We start from the raw sequence: 17,240 nt of genomic DNA on the forward strand, positions 1-17,240 counted from the left end.
GACACCCAGAGCTGTTGGGACAGAGAAAATTAAAATAAAATATCTGCATGTTTTAAATGTTTAATTCTACCAAATATCAGATCTGACCTATGTCGTGCTCATATTTCCTACACAAACAGATGCACATGCAAACTAGATGCATATTGGATGGATATCCATACAAGAAATATGGCTAAATGCACACTTGAACATCTCCCTAAATGTCCCAGCATTTCTGTTGAGTCCAAAAGCAGAATATCAACAAAAATATACACATATTAAAGTCACAGGAAGTATGTGAAATAAGATATGGAATACATATCCAAAACATATCTAAAGCACCTATTCACTTCAGCTGAAGTTTCAGTCTGTTTGTCCTACGCTTGAAGTCACAACTTGTTTATTTCAGAGTTTGTGATAATGAGCTAGAGTGTTTTTTTCATAAGTGGACTATCCAGGGAAAAAGCAGCCTGAGTTCAACAAAGTCTATTTGTTGTGATATGTTTTACTTGTTAAATAGCAGACAAATAATGTTTGAAGAAAAATTTGTCATTTACAATTTTAAGTGATTTATTTTTCCTCGCTAAATTATATTCAAATCAAGAAAAAAAGTGAAGACATTTCCTTCACCACTATTGAAAGGTAATCTTCTAGTCTGCCTGCTTTTTAATTATAAAGGGCACCTAATCTGTTTACGCCTTAACGCTCCTGAATGTGACCTGTTTGTGTCTGGATTTTAACAGGATACTTTTCAAATTTCTTATATTTACAGAAGATAAGTGTAAGCAGAGTCAGGGTGGGCTCCACCCTGAAATCTGGTGGTGAGGTGTGGCAAGTTGTGGAAAAGAACTTCAGGGGCTGATCTCATTTGCATAGGCACACCCACTCCGCCTAGAATGAGGCCATAACTGCCCAAATGGTCACTTTGGCTGTTGTGGGATCCCCAGTGTCTCTGTTATTGGGGCAGGAAGAATAAATTGTTATTACCCTGATTATGGGAACTGTGCTTGGAACTGTACTTGGCCTTTTGTTATGATGGAGGGACTCAACGTCAACTGAGTAGCACTCGCTAGGCAAGGGACATGGGTTCCAAAACTCTGTGAACTGAGAGAGACTTGAGACAGGTATTAGTGCCTGGTGGTGTAGGCCCCTTTGTGAGGGCCTGAAGCACCAATTGCACCTTTGTCTCTCTCCACTGTGGAATGTCAGAGCTAATTTTGGGTCTGTTAAGAGTCTTGTTACAGGTACTGTGCTGCATTCACTTTGGCCTTAGGGTGTACCAGCACTAAGGCTCCCACTACTACGAGCTGAAATCACTGAGAGCTGAAATCACTGAGCGCTGTGTCAAGTAGTGGGGAGCCGGAAGATCTAGTGTGCAGCGGTGCTGTTCGTGAGACGGTGGGGTGAGCAGAGCTGTTCGTGAGACAGCGAGCTGTGCAGAGCGGAGCCGGTTGTGGTGGAGCGGAGCTGTTCGTGAGACAGCGGTTTGTTCGTGAGACGGCGAGCTGAGCGGAGCCGGTCGTGGTAGAGCGGAGCTGTTCGTGAGACAGCGGTGTGTTCATGAGACGGCGAGCTGAGCAGAGCTGTTCGTGAGACGGCGAGCTGTGCAGAGCGGAGCCGGTCGTGGTGGAGCGGAGCCGTTCGTGAGACAGCGTAGCAGAGCAGAGCCCTGTGGGGCAGTCAGCTTCAGGACACATAAGGTGCCCCTTACCTCTTTCCCCCACACACAGGCACATTTTAGCCAGACTGGGGAGTAACACTCTGCAGATGAACTTTTGAACTCTGGGGCTGGACTTTTTGGACTTTGGGTGATTTGTGGATTGCTGGACTCAAGAGACGTTTGGGTTCTGGGACTCAAGAACCCGAGGGAAAGGATGTGGCCAAATTTTTCTGGGGTGGGTCTTTGCTCATGGTTTGGTTAATGAACACTAGTTGTGGTGTTTCCCCAATTTAATGCTGATGTCGTTTACCTCATGTTATTAAAGATTCTCTACTACACCAAGACTCTGTGCTTGCGAGAGAGGAAGTATTGCCTCTTTGAGGCGCCCAGGGGGTGTGTAAGATTTTCCCTGGTCACTGGGTGGGGGCTCGAGCCAGTTTTGCATTTGTTTTGATGAGAGAGAACCCCTGTGTCCTGAACCCGGCCCTTGCTGCTATCAACTTGGCCTGGCAGAAGGGTTACATAAGAATATCCTGTTCCTGACCTCTGCTGATGCACAGCTCAAAAAAGATTGGCTAATCAGTTGTGTCATTACAATGGGCTGTTACTATAGCCTGTGGGTACTTCAGGAGAATCTAGTGAGTACCTAGAACAGCGGCAAAAAATATTTTGAAATAAAAAAAAGCAACCTTATATATGTTAAATGAATAAATACTAAGTCAATTTGAAATTACTAGAGTCGATGCAATAAGTTAAAACACAGGAAACAATTTTCCTCACTGCTTTTTCCCTTTGCACTTTTTGTCAAATTCCTCTTGTGTAGAGAAAAGGTTAACTCTTAAAGCTTTGTCTTTGTCTGGCAAGCAAGAGACAAAACTTTTGTTGTTCAGAGCTGTTAAATAACCACCCCCTCGAAAGACAAAATTTTTGTTGACGACAAGCTCCAGCGCAAACAGCACTAACACCGTTAATGCCGCTTGTTGTGGGTGGAAGTTTTCTGTCGGCAGGAGAGCTCGCTCTTGCCGACAAATAGCAGCTATCCAGCGTGCCTTTTAGCGGCATGGCTGCAGTGGCACAGCCGTGTCGTTAAAAGCTGCATAGTGTAGACACAGCCTTAGGCTCTTTATTGAAAATGGAGCTTGGGGCACTAATCTGTCATAACCATTAACCTGCAGGAAGAATGTGACAATATTTCAACAAAAGAAAATTAGGAAAGCAATTCCATGTTAACTTTAAAAAGTCTAATGGGAGTCTCATAGCTAAGGGAGACTGACCCAGATGTTGATTATCCATCCGTCTCCAACCTGAAGCAAATTAGACAGGAAAAATGTGTTAGTCCAAATTGTCCACCTCTTATAAAAACTGCTTCTAAAATGGCACAATTTACTAAATATAATTTCAAATAGAAATGTTTCTTCCTTTCACTTACAGTATCAAATAGAAAGTAGGAAATAGCATGCACCTTTTCAATATCAAATAGATTCATGTTATTAGAATCTTATGCCTTTTTCACTCCAAATCCAAGTTTTACATGATACATTCCCATATTTGTATGCTGTATTTTTTATTCATTGATATTGACCTTAACATATAAACTACCTTGATAGAATTTAGGATCAGCCAAATGCCAAATTAAGTTCTTTGGCTTCATTTGTTGTATAAAGAATGAATTCTAATAGGCAGGGACAATTACATAACTGCACTTCAAAGCAGTCTACAAACCAAGCAACTACAAAGTAACATCTTTGCCTTCAGCAATCACACTCCAGTGACTCATTCAAGTGACCTTATTTGCTCATTAGAAGCTCTAGGTGCAGGTTGCAAATGTCAAAGAGCCTGAATTTGCATTTGAAAAAAAAAAAACATCTTGCAGCATTTTACTGGTAATATTCCTGAGATTTCAGGTCACATCTAATTTTATTTGCTTATCTGCATTTTTTACTTCAACTATTGTTATTCCTCCTAAATCCATGCCCACAATGAACATGCTACACTTTAGTATTCCTTCACTCTAGCTTGTAAATGCTTTGATACTTTCATGCCAAAAGCTTCTAATTAAATAACCATTTCTCCTGGAAACATTAAAATTCTGTTTTTTCTACCTAATCTTCAGCAGTAAATGAGAACTTGCAATGACAGAAAAACATGAATATAGGGGGAAAACCCACATTTTTTTATTTAGGGATAGATGAGCTAATAGAGATTCACACTGCACCACAACGTTTCATAATTTGGTGCCAATCTCATTGTTAAAATTGCAGCTAACCCTTCAGTGAGCTCTTAGTAGGTGACCTCTGGATGCATGCAGAACTTATAGCAGGATTTCTAACCTTTCATACACAAATGAACAATATACTCTGTGACAATAATATAACCCCAAATCACCTATTTAATAAATTTAAACTTGGTGCATGTAAAAGCTGATGGACTTTTGTAGCACAATCACAGATATATAGTTTATGAAGCCAGAAAGGACATTGCATTCATCTAGTCCTCTAACCAAACACTAACATACAAATGGGTAGTATAAGCTTCTTTACACTTCCCAGCAACATACCTCAATCTGGTTCTGGAAGAACTGAATCGGTGGGTGTCATAAATATAAAGGGAAGGGTAAACCCCTTTGAAATCCCTCCTGGCCAGGGGAAAGTTCCTCTCACCTGTAAAGGGTTAAGAAGCTAAAGGTAACCTCGCTGGCACCTGACCAAAATGACCAATGAGGAGACAAGATACTTTCAAAAGCTGGGAGGAGGGAGAGAAACAAAGGGTCTGTGTGTCTGTCTATATGCTGGTCTTTACCGGAGATAGACCAGGAATGGAGTCTTAGAACTTTTAGTAAGTAATCTAGCTAGGTATGTGTTAGATTATGATTTCTTTAAATGGCTGAGAAAAGAATTGTGCTGAATAGAATAACTATTTCTGTCTGTGTATCTTTTTTGTAACTTAAGGTTTTGCCTAGAGGGGTTCTCTATGTTTTTGAATCTAATTACCCTGTAAGATATCTACCATCCTGATTTTACAGGGGGGATTTCTTTATTTCTATTTACTTCTATTTTTATTAAAAGTCTTCTTGTAAGAAACTGAATGCTTTTTCATTGTTCTCAGATCTAAGGGTTTGGGTCTGTGGTCACCTATGCAAATTGGTGAGGCTTTTTATCCAACATTTCCCAGGAAAGGGGGGGTGCAAGTGTTGGGAGGATTGTTCATTGTTCTTAAGATCCAAGGGTCTGGGTCTGTAGTCACCTAGGCAAATTGGTGAGACTTTTTACCAAACCTTGTCCAGGAAGTGGGGTGCAAGGTTTTGGGAAGTATTTTGGGGGGAAAGACGCGTCCAAACAGCTCTTCCCCAGTAACCAGTATTAGTTTGGTGGGTGGTAGCGGCCAGTCCAAGGACAACGGGTGGAATATTTTGTACCTTGGGGAAGTTTTGACCTAAGCTGGTAAAGATAAGCTTAGGAGGTTTTTCATGCAGGTCCCCACATCTGTACCCTAGAGTTCAGAGTGGGGGAGGAACCTTGACAGTGGGTGAGAACATTTTACTCATCAAGTCTATTCAATTCTAGACCTCTCTATTGAGACTGCCAAAATGAACACCCATTGGCTTTCAAAATTCATCATCAAGTTCTTAAGTGCTTGCATTTCACACTGAAGTTCCAAATGAAGAATAAGGGATGGTTAGTGGAAGAAATGTTCAGAAGATTGAAAAACTCCTAAATGACATTTTAAATTGAAAATACATAGCTATAACAGAATTTCTAGATAAAAACAAAGCATGAAAACATTTCCAATTTATAGAACCCCAAATATATTTTCTTACACACCTATCTATGGGTAAAGTGTTTTACTAGAAAACTGAATCCAAAAATCCATGGCTTTAATTGCAGAACAAAAATTATGAAAAAAGATATTCCCCCTTAAAAAGTAATTTTAAGAACTGAAGCCTAAAAATCAGGATTTTGGGTAGTTGACGAGAGGAGATAAAGAAGGTTAGGATAAGTGAGTAGAAGTATATAAGCTGTTAACATGCAGAACTATTTCATTTAAAATTGGCATTAAAAACATTTCTACATAATACATATAAAATAAATGTTAGACTACTATAAAAGATTCAGTTAAAATAGAAAAGGAGAAAATAAGCTGCTTTTTGTGATTTTTTTTACCCATAAACTGTCCAAGTCAGCTATTTTTGTTGATTAATGGTTTAAAAAAAAATCTAAGCTAACAATATTTTAAATGCTCCTAAAAGATATCAAAGCATATAATGTATATCTCCTCTGGCTATACAGAGTATAAATAAGGGCTTCCCATTGACTTGCTTGGCTAATAAAATAGTTTATACCCTTGACATAAAGCTCCAAAAATAAGCGTAACTCCTCTAGACCTGAAAAGCCCAAAAGACTTTTCACAGCTTTATCTACACTGAAGGAAATTCTAGAATTTTTTCCCTCACCTTTACTAACACTGGTTCTACCAACACAAGGAGCATTTGTAGCCCCAGTATAGATTGACCACCGGCTACCCATAGTGTTTTAAGCCCTGTGTACAATAGCACTACTTAGAGCATGTCTAATTGACAGTGCTTAAAACACTGCTGGCATCCAGTGACCCTTCTCCACCAGTGTGCCCACTATTGCCTTGTTTGATCTCTTGCAACTGAACAGAGTATGAATAGCTCTCAGGGGCCTTTCAGTTCTGGGAGTGTTCCAACAAATCCCTGTGCCATATTAATTCTAGCATCCATCTGTTCAAGATTCACTGAGCCCAGGTTTCCTGAAAATGGGAGATTCTGCCACACTGATGCATGCCTGGCTAGTGAAACATACTATACAAGTCCTGCTGAGCTCTCTGTGGAACCTGTTGAGATGTTTAGGCTTAATTCTAGCTTTCTACTTTGGCATTTTTGGTTTGAGAAATGGAGAGAGGAGAACCATCGTCTTAGTTGTGCTTTTCTGAAGGAAGATGAGATACTCTTCATCTGCCATTGTTTACTGACACAATCTCACCCAGCTTTTCCCCAGACAGAATGGAACCAAAATTTAGATGTGCACAGGATCTGCTCAGAGTAACTGTCTGCTGTCCAAGGTGTCATTTAAAGATTATCACTGTACAAGAAGTCACAGAGCATGCAGTTTAACACAGTGTGTTTAAGAATATATCTATGACAAAGGCTATGACTAGGAATATTTTCTTTAGGAGAAACACCAGAACATAGTGGTGCTTGTGAAACAGGTGGTGGGAAGTGAGGCTCTCAGACCTGCAACGGAGGCCTCAAAGCCCCTTCACAAGATACTCTAACTTCTCCAACATTGTCCTTGTGAAAGAAGTCATTCTCTGGAGAGATCACCATGACCTTGCCTAGGTAAGCAACTGCCATGTTTACCTTTGGAATGGCTGTGAAAGACTCCCTTGGCTCTTGGGATCTGTAAAAAATGGGCCTGCTTTGTGAGAAGGCTGTTTGTGGTTGTCCTCCTGCTGGGAATCTCTGCCTGAGCATAGGTGGTGCTGTGCATTCCTTTTGTCTGCTTTAGAACCACAGAGCACAGAAAAGAGGGAGCCACAGTCTTGATGAGACCCAGAAACCCAAAGCTAATCAGGCTGAGAGCAAGAGGGCCATAGTTCACTCTCTATTGTATTAGCAAATGGTGTAATTTCTGGACTTGCTTCTGTTTCTTAGGGTATGTCTACACTACGAAATTAGGTCGAATTTATAGAAGTCGGTTTTTTTTAAATCGGTTTTATATATTCGAGTGTGTGTGTCCCCACAGAAAATGCTCTAAGTGCATTAAGTGCATTAACTCGGCGGAGCGCTTCCACAGTACCGAGGCAAGCGTCGACTTCCGGAGCGTTGCACTGTGGGTAGCTATCCCACAGTTCCCGCAGTCTCCGCTGCCCATTGGAATTCTGGGTTGATATCCCAATGCTTGATGGGGCTAAAACATTGTCGCGGGTGGTTCTGGGTACATATCGTCAGGACCCCGTTCCCACCCTCCCTCCCCCCGTGAAAGCAAGGGCAGACAATCATTTCGCGCCTTTTTTGTCTGCTGCCAGCCAAAGATGTAAAGGATAGATGGAGTGGGTCAGAACAAGAAATAGACCAGATTTGTTTTGTACTCATTTTCCTCCTCCCCTGTCTAGATCACACTGCAGTCAGTCACAGAGAAGGCGCAGCGAGGTTAATCTAGCCATGTATCAATCAGAGGCCAGGCTAACCTCCTTGTTCCAATAAGAACGATAACTTTGGTGCACCATTTCTTATTGGAACCCTCCGTGCAGTCCTGCCTGAAATACTCCTTGATGTACAGGCACACCCTTTGTTGATTTTAGCTCCCTGAAGCCAACCCTGTAAGCCGTGTCGTCAGTCGCCCCTCCCTCCGTCAGAGCAACGGCAGACAATCGTTCCGCACCTTTTTTCTGTGCGGACGCCATACCAAGGCAAGCATGGAGGCCGCTGAGCTCATTTTGGCAATTAGGAGCACATCAACCACCACACGCATTATCCAGCAGTATATGCAGCACCAGAACATGGCAACGCGATACCGGGCGAGGAGGCGACGTCAGCGCGGTCCCGTGAGTGATCAGGACATGGACACAGATTTCTCTGAAAGCATGGGCCCTGCCAATGCATGCATCATGGTGCTAATGGGGCAGGTTCATGCTGTGGAACGCCGATTCTGGGCTCGGGAAACAAGCACAGACTGGTGGGACCGCATAGTATTGCGGGTCTGGGACGATTCCCAGTGGCTGCGAAACTTTCGCATGTGTAAGGGCACTTTCATGGAACTTTGTGACTTGCTTTCCCCTGCCCTGAAGCGCATGAATACCAGGATGAGAGCAGCCCTCACAGTTGAGAAGCGAGTGGCGATAGCCCTGTGGAAGCTTGCAACGCCAGACAGCTACCGGTCAGTTAGGAATCAATTTGGAGTGGGCAAATCTACTGTGGGGGCTGCTGTGATGCAAGTAGCTCATGCAATCAAAGATCTGCTGATATCTAGGGTAGTGACCCTGGGAAATTTGCAGGTCATAGTGGATGGCTTTGCTGCAATGGGATTCCCTAACTGTGGTGGGGCTATAGACGGAACCCATATCCCTATCTTGGCACCAGAGCACCAAGCCGGCGAGTACATAAACCGCAAGGGGTACTTTTCGATAGTGCTGCAAGCTCTGGTGGATCACAAGGGACGTTTCACCAACATCAACGTGGGATGGCCGGGAAAGGTGCATGACGCTCGCATCTTCAGGAACTCTGGTCTGTTTCAAAAGCTGCAGGAAGGGACTTTCTTCCCAGACCAGAAAATAACTGTTGGGGATGTTGAAATGCCTATATGTATCCTTGGGGACCCAGCCTACCCCTTAATGCCATGGCTTATGAAGCCGTACACAGGCAGCCTGGACAGTGGTCAGGAGCTGTTCAACTACAGGCTGAGCAAGTGCAGAATGGTGGTAGAATGTGCATTTGGACGTTTAAAGGCGCGCTGGCGCAGTTTACTGACTCGCTTAGACCTCAGCGAAACCAATATTCCCACTGTTATTACTGCTTGCTGTGTGCTCCACAATATCTGTGAGAGTAAGGAGGAGATGTTTATGGCGGGGTGGGAGGTTGAGGCAAATCGCCTAGCTGCTGGTTACGCGCAGCCAGACACCAGGGCGGTTAGAAGAGCTCAGGAGGGCGCGGTACGCATCAGAGAAGCTTTGAAAACCAGTTTCATGACTGGCCAGGCTACAGTGTGAAAGTTCTGTTTGTTTCTCCCTGATGAAACCCCCCGCCCCTTGGTTCACTCTACTTCCCTGTAAGCTAACCACCCTCCTCTCCTCCCTTTAATCACCGCTTGCAGAGGCAATAAAGTCATTGCTGCTTCACAGTCATGCATTCGTTATTCATTCATCACACAAATAGGGAGATGACTACCAAGGTAGCCCAGGAGGGGTGGTGGAGGAGGGAAGGAAAATGCCACACAGCACTTTAAGCACAGCACTTCAAAAGTTTACAACTTTAAAATTTATTGAATGACAGCCTTCTTTTTTTTGGGCAATCCTCTGTTGTGGAGTGGCTGGTTGGCCGGAGGCCGCCCCACCGCGTTCTTGGGCGTCTGGGTGTGGAGGCTATGGAACTTGGGGAGGAGGGCGGTTGGTTACAGAGGGGCAGCAGTGGCAGTCTGTGCTCCAGCTGCCTTTGCTGCAGCTCAACCATACACTGGAGCATTCTGGTTTGGTCCTGCAGCAGCCTCAGCATTGAATCCTGCCTCCTCTCATCACGCTGCCGCCACATTTGAGCTTCAGCCCTGTCTTCAGCCCGCCACTTACTCTCTTCAGCCCGCCACTTACTCTCTTCAGCCCTCCACCTCTCCTCCCGGTCATTTTGTGCTTTCCTGCACTCTGACATTATTTGCCTCCACGCATTCGTCTGTGCTCTGTCAGTGTGGGAGGACAGCATAAGCTCGGAGAATGTTTCATCGCGAGTGCGTTTTTTTTTTCTTTCTAATCTTCACTAGCCTCTGGGAAGGAGAAGATCCTGTGATCATTGAAACACATGCAGCTGGTGGAGAAAAAAAAAGGGACAGCGGTATTTAAAAAGACACATTTTATAAAACAGTCGCTACACTCTTTCAGGGTAAACCTTGCTGTTAACATTACATATATAGCACATGTGCTTTCGTTACAAGGTCGCATTTTGCCTCCTCCCACCGCGTGACTACCCCCTCAACCTTCCCTCCTCCCTGTGGCTAACAGCGGGGAACATTTCTGTTCAGCCACAGGCAAACAGCCCAGCAGGAATGGGCTATACTGAGTGTCCCTGAAGAAAAGCACCCTATTTCAACCAGGTGACCATGAATTATATCTCACTCTCCTGAGGATAACACAGAGAGAGAAAGAACGGATTTTGGTTGAATGCCAGCAAACATACACTGCAATGCTTTGTTCTACAGTGATTCCCGAGTATGTGTTACTGGCCTGGAGTGATAAAAGTGTCCTACCATGAAGGACGAAATAAGGCTGCCCTCCCCAGAAACCTTTTGCAAAGGCTTTAGGACTACATCTAGGAGAACCGCAAATGCCAGGGCAAAGTAATCCTTTCACATGCTTGCTTTTAAACCATGTATAGCATTTTAAAAGGTACACTCACCAGAGGTCCCTTCTCCGCCTGCTGGGTCCAGGAGGCAGCCTTGGGTGGGTTCGGGGGGTACTGGCTCCAGGTCTAGGGTGAGAAACAGTTCCTGGCTGTTGGGAAAACCGGTTTCTCCGCTTGCTTGCTGTGAGCTATCTACAACCTCCTCCTCATCTTCTTCGTCCCCAAAACCTGCTTCCGTATTGCCTCCATCTCCATTGAAGGAGTCAAACAACACGGCTGGGGTAGTGGTGGCTGAACCCCCTAAAATGGCATGCAGCTCATCATAGAAGCGGCATGTTTGGGGCTCTGACCCAGAGCGGCTGTTCGCCTCTCTGGTTTTCTGGTAGGCTTGCCTCAGCTCCTTCAGTTTCACGCGGCACTGCTTCGGGTCCCTGTTATGGCCTCTGTCCTTCATGCCCTGGGAGATTTTCACAAAGGTTTTGGCATTTCGAAAACTGGAACGGAGTTCTGATAGCACGGATTCCTCTCCCCAAACAGCGATCAGATCCCGTACCTCCCGTTCGGTCCATGCTGGAGCTCTTTTGCGATTCTGGGACTCCATCATGGTCACCTGTGCTGATGAGCTCTGCATGGTCACCTGCAGCTTGCCACGCTGGCCAAACAGGAAATGAGATTCAAAAGTTTGCGGTTCTTTTCCTGTCTACCTGGCCAGTGCATCTGAGTTGAGAGTGCTGTCCAGAGCGGTCAGAATGGAGCACTCTGGGATAGCTCCCGGAGGCCAATACCATCGAATTGTGTCCACAGTACCCCAAATTCGAGCTGGGAACGTCGATTTAAGCGCTAATCCACTTGTCAGGGGTGGAGTAAGGAAATCGATTTTAAGAGCCCTTTAAGTCGAAATAAAGGGCTTCACTGTGTGGACGGGTGCAGGTTTAAATCGATTTAACGTTGCTAAATTCGACCTAAAGTCCTAGTGTAGACCAGGGCTTAGACAGCTCTGCCATAGGTGTTAGAGCAGCAGAGGCTGGTTACAGGGAGCTTAGAAGGGAAGTCTTGCACTGGAGTACCCTAAGAGATAAAGATGAAGCAGCAGGAAGGGAAGCAGAGAATTGATACAGATAAAAAAAACGTTCACTACTATTCAAAAAATTATTCAAAAACTCCAGTTTTCAACATAGCACAATACAACGGGAGAGCATCAACTCCTGACCTAATTCAGCAGAGAGAGGCAGAACTTCTGCCCAGTGGAAGTAAGGGACAGGCTGTCTTGCAGATGAGTAGCCCTTCAGCAGCACTGAGTGACCCGAATTCCTAGCAGAGGAGACCGATCAAATTTATCATGGTTTGGGAGAAGTGTTATGAACCAGAAGAACCACATTTTAGGGGAAAATACATAAAATAGCGTCTTTCAGAAAAGCAAATCCACTAGGAAAAAAATTAAAATAGGCTTAAACGTAAAGAGACTAGTACTAGACTATGTGATTAAATTGTACAACAGTATTGTCAATGTTAGGCCTCAAACTTCCATATGCTTCAAAAAGTAAACCTTGCAAAATTAAGCTTAAGCTTGTGGTCGAAACGCGCTGCAATCAAATAATTTTTTATGCTGACTCCCATGTACTTATCAAACGCACATTACCCACATTTAAAACTCAGTTGGTTACAAAAAATACATAGGCCTAAATAATACCATTAACGAACAACTGGCTCCTGAAAAATAAGTATGCATAAATTATACAATTAGGGCAACCACACTAACCACATTAACAATGTGGCCCACCCTAATTGATCGGTCCGTTTTAAAACATGGCTGTCAGACCAGATAAAAACTACGAAGGCACAGAACCAAGTGTGTTCTTGGTCATAAGGGAAATCTGACCCACACCCCCTAAACCAAAGGGACGTGCACTTTGAGAAGTAGAGAAGTAGAGAAGTCTGGTTGCTTGAGATGATTTGACCTTAGTTGTATCAATACTATAGTGTAAAATCAATTGTAAGTGGCTGGCGTATAATAGCTTTGCATGCATTTGTGCTTGTCTTTCAAATAGCCCAAGCGGATGCATGCAAGGCTGTTGTCCATTAGCTCCTTGTACGTGTAGTTGTGCTTGTTTTTGGTATATCCTGCCACCAAAAATATATAACCGGTAAATAATAGCTTTATTTATGCTTGTCTTCAGTGCTTCTGTTATAACCTGCCAGAACCAGCCTGTGTAAAGTCACTGTTCAAAAACTCCTAAATGGTCCACAATATTACACGTACTTGTGCTTTTCTTCAGTATAACCTGCCATTTATATTAATTCTTATTCAATGCTGGTCTTTGTTTTTGCTTTTCGTATTTTGCCTGTGCTGTCTTTATAGTAAAAAATCATTAAAAACCTTTTTTGAGGAATAACTAGGAGCTTTAATTTTTCTTATAAGGGCACTGCTCAACATCATTACATCTGTGTTGGGTGGTGGGAAGTAGTGATCACCCTGGGCCCAATTATGGTCCTGATGCGTGCCTCCTTCTTCCTATCTCCGCAGACTACAGTATGAAAAAGCTTTAATTCGGAATCTAAATGACAGCCTCGCTTGATCAGAGGTGTACTTGGCACTAAGCCTCAATTGTCCACACAGAGAGAGACACAGACAAACACACACAGTTAACAGGCAGGAGTGTGCCTTGCGCAATGGGATTCTCTCATTAAAAAAAAAACACTTACCAGATAAAATTGCAAAGTAAATCACCTCTGTTCTTGTCCTTTTTATAACAAATTATGTTTTTCATATGCTTGAGCTATTCTCACTTTATGAAATCCCAATGATTTCCAGAGTCAAAATAAATGTGTAAAGCCCAACACACACATTCGTGCGCACAACCAAAACCAACTAAAAAAAGAGACTGGAGAAAATGCTAGCATTGGATGAATAACTCAAAACAAATTTGCCATGAATATTTGCTTGAATTAAAAAAAACCAAAACAAATCAAATTTCCTTTGACTGTGCCTGAAGCCAAAATATGGTCCTGAACCTGCCTAGATGTCCAAGACAAACTAGCAAGGGACCAAGTTATTGAAACTCATGTGGACTTGCACATTAAAACGAGTGACTGGAAGCTGTGGAATTTCCTGTATAACTGTTGTCATATACAGCAGCCGAGCAGGAACAGAAGCAATACACCCCGGATTCTATGAGTACAAGTCAATGTACTATTTATAATGAGAAAGGAGCTACTAATACTATAAATAAATACAGGAAATGTTTTTTGAGAGGCTTGAAAAAAATAAATTCAGTTTGTGAAACAAAGGACACTGACAATGAAAAAAGAAGAAAATATTTCTACAGACCTTCAGGAATCATGAAAAGATTGGCCATAAAAGAAATGTTGTTTATAAATTTAAAGGAAGCCAGGATAGTGTCACAAGTACTTGATGACAGTACCCCACCCATTTTGAGGAAGGACCTGATACCAACAGGAAGGGGCAGAGTTTGGAGTTACTATGAGTAGTACTCATCTTTTAAAATCTTGACCATTAAACAACAACAAAGAGTGTTACATTGAATACAGAACTGCAGTACACGGGAACTATGGGAATCAGTTCAAATTAAGCAGTTTTTAACAAAACCAGCTAAAAATGCTTGGGAATAGAAACTCTAAACTGAACACCTCAGTAATTTTTAAAACAGTGACTGGTAATTCATACCAGTCCAAAAGAAGGTTTGAGTACTGAACCTCTGGAATCTGAGGAGCTTGGAAACAAGGAATGACTAAGCTAATATTCAGGTTTTGGATTTAATTATGGCTTACAACTATGGTAGATATCCATAAAATTACACTGCAAATCAGCAGGTCATTTGGCTTGCAGGCCAAGGTCTAATCCATTGCAACACAGGGCCTGCCAGTCTAGTCAGACTAACTTTCTGTTTGAATTTTGCTATCTTTAAAATGGGCTTATTAAGAATTTGTTGTTTTCCATCTGCAGACCTCAAAGGACTTTATGAAAAATCAGGTAGCACAGACTAGCATAATTTTACACATATGGGTAACCAATGCACAGGTAAATGGAGTAATTTGCCCAAGTTCACAAAGCAAATTTGTCAGACACAGAAGCTGTGTTCTGACTCACCGGCCAAGGCCTAACCAGGACTACAGTGTGGGGCAGCTCCTCCCAACCATCTAGTGGCTCAGTTTCCATACTATAGTAACAACAACAACTTAGCACATACTAAAAACAGGGCATTAGAATAAGAACTGAACACGTTCTCAAACTGCTACTTCTACTTGCACTTCCTGCTGGATGATCGTAAGTAAGTATAGTTAGGAATCTACATTCACTTTACAGTGTGTGTTTACTGTATACTATACAATATCAAACAATGTAAGCTTATTATGTGGATATAAAAAAGTAAACAAAACATTATTTCTTACCTTTTCATTACAGTTTGTATTCAAGTTAAAAATAAAGTTAAAGGTAAGCGTTGAACTTCTATGACCAAGCAGAATAGTAAATGAAAGGATATTTTCCTTGAGTTTCAGCACCCACTCTGTATTCAGCATAACTTTTAGATGGATGGAAATTGAATATAAAAATTAGATTTGCCCTCTCAAATACGATGACCTTATTTGATTCATGAGTTTCAGTCACAAAAGCCTGGGAAGAAAATAGATAGTTGTTACAAAAATAATACATTCCTTATTTGTAATTAAAATGCACTACAATAGGAAGTTACATTGCAACTTTGCTTGAATTTAACTAAAAGCAAAACTGACAAAAAGATTAACTCTGGTATCAATACAGCTTTAAACCATGAACTCTCTCACAGGGTATATAACTTCATATAAGATTTCAGATCAGAAAACTATATCTTTAATTTTTAAACAGCTAAGTAAGATATAAAAGAAAAAGGTGGAATAAAAGTCAAATATACATTTTACAGTGACAACTGAAAAAAAAAAAATACACCTGATGAGAATTCTTTTGAGGCAAAGATAAATTATGCATCAGCGTCCACACACGCTTCTTCCCAAAAATGGCTGTGAACGTCCTTTAGTTTTAAAAAAAGGCACCAACTCTTTCTAGTCTGGATCAGCATCACTGCCACTGTGGGTCATTTAGAAGTTGAACAGAAGATTTGAAATAAGGAGGATGCTTTTTTGTATTGCATAATGTGATACGGGGTTGGATCATTATTTGCCCCTTAGTGCTGAAAATGGCATTGGTGATCAACCATGCTAGGATACGTAGGACCTGCAACAAAAAACTATTCCATATGTAATACCTTTGCTCTGTTTGTTAAAGCCACACACCAAAGAAAATAACTACATGGCCATTTCAAACAGTCCTTTAAAGAGAAAGGATTCCGAACAGAATATACTTAGTAATACTTAGTATGTGTGCGAAAGCTATAATGCAATCTATAACTTATTTAACATTGAGAAACTACAGAAGGTCTACTAGTCTGTCAGTTTTATAACAAAAGCAGTACAATACAATATGCAGGTATAACTGTAAATATAGCATTGACAGTTTGAAGTTCAGGAGACTATAACATAAAATACACTACATGGAAAGTGTTTTCCTGATGACAGACTAATTATTGACATGAAAAGAAATTGTCAAAATAATTAAGACATTTCCAAAGCAATTTTTCAATTGGCAGAGTTTATTATTTGCTTTACCCAATCTGAATTAAAGTTTCTAAATGAAGAAGCAAAAATAATAAGAAAAAGCTCCCTGTGAAAGTAAACAGGACACTGTTCCAGATTTTCATTATCTGCAGAAGAGATTTCAGTGACATGTTTTGACAATCTGAAATATGTAACAGGGCATTACAGTGCATAATAAAGTGCCGTTTAAAATTTTTGCATATAGATTTTATATTCTTGTAATTCTGAACATGTACACTACTGGTGACCAAACCATAACATTTAGCGTACATAGCTTACCGGGGGAGATGCAAGCCAGCCAAATCTTTCTTCCAATTTATTCATATCTCTGTCAAATGCATTTAGGAATCTATAGCGAAGAATGTGATCATCGGCTAAATGAAACTGCCTCCTGGCATAATGGTAACTCTCATTGTTTCCTTTTCTGGGGAAGTCTAACCATTCTGGATGCCCAAATTCATTACCTGTATTTAAAAATATTCATTAGGAAATGGTAAGAAATATACATAGACATGATTAAGAGATACTGGGAACCTGAGCATACATTGTCTCCAGCACTGTAGTCACCTGCTTCATTCTCTGTTTTTGTTTCAAAGTTAGATTTAAAAAGCCTTCAGCTTTTTTTTTTTTTTTTTTTGGTGGTAAATTGTCAACTCAGTGAGCGCTAAGATGACAATCAAGCATGACATTCTGAGAGAGGTGAATTCTCACTTGAGATGGAGAGACAAGTGACAGAGTAATCGTGATAGAGTAATGAAAGGGTAATTCTGTCCCAAATATGAGCTACCTTTATTCATACCACAGTCCAGAAACTACACTTGATTTTTGTCTTAATAATTGGAAACTCTTTTGTCATGGAAGAGCAAATGTTTTCTTAAAGTCCAC

The 17,240-nt window shown here is 41.8% G+C and overlaps 2 protein-coding genes across 6 annotated transcripts in view; both read right to left on the reverse strand.

Annotated features, from left to right (window-relative positions):
• The window catches only part of GBE1 (1,4-alpha-glucan branching enzyme 1), a 303,019-nt gene that overhangs the window by 40,699 nt on the left and 245,080 nt on the right, over nt 1-17,240 (reverse strand). For all 5 annotated transcript variants that reach the window (XM_073304014.2, XM_073304034.1, XM_073304024.1 and 2 more), the window contains 2 exons: nt 16,635-16,819; nt 15,209-15,339 (listed from right to left, as the gene is read on the reverse strand). In XM_073304014.2, the coding sequence (XP_073160115.1) occupies nt 15,209-15,339; nt 16,635-16,819 (316 nt within the window). The remainder of the gene's footprint in view (nt 1-15,208; nt 15,340-16,634; nt 16,820-17,240) is intronic.
• LOC140894998 (myb/SANT-like DNA-binding domain-containing protein 7) lies at nt 9,574-15,170 on the reverse strand. The gene is made up of 3 exons (XM_073304077.2): nt 15,117-15,170; nt 10,761-11,358; nt 9,574-10,172 (listed from the first exon to the last, which is right to left on the reverse strand). Exons 2-3 carry the CDS (start codon nt 11,335-11,337, stop codon nt 10,087-10,089), a joined length of 663 nt encoding a protein of 220 aa, XP_073160178.1. The 5' UTR covers nt 11,338-11,358; nt 15,117-15,170; the 3' UTR covers nt 9,574-10,086.

This window comes from Lepidochelys kempii, chromosome 1 (genome assembly GCF_965140285.1).
Source record: "Lepidochelys kempii isolate rLepKem1 chromosome 1, rLepKem1.hap1, whole genome shotgun sequence".
Taxonomy (NCBI): domain Eukaryota; kingdom Metazoa; phylum Chordata; order Testudines; family Cheloniidae; genus Lepidochelys; species Lepidochelys kempii.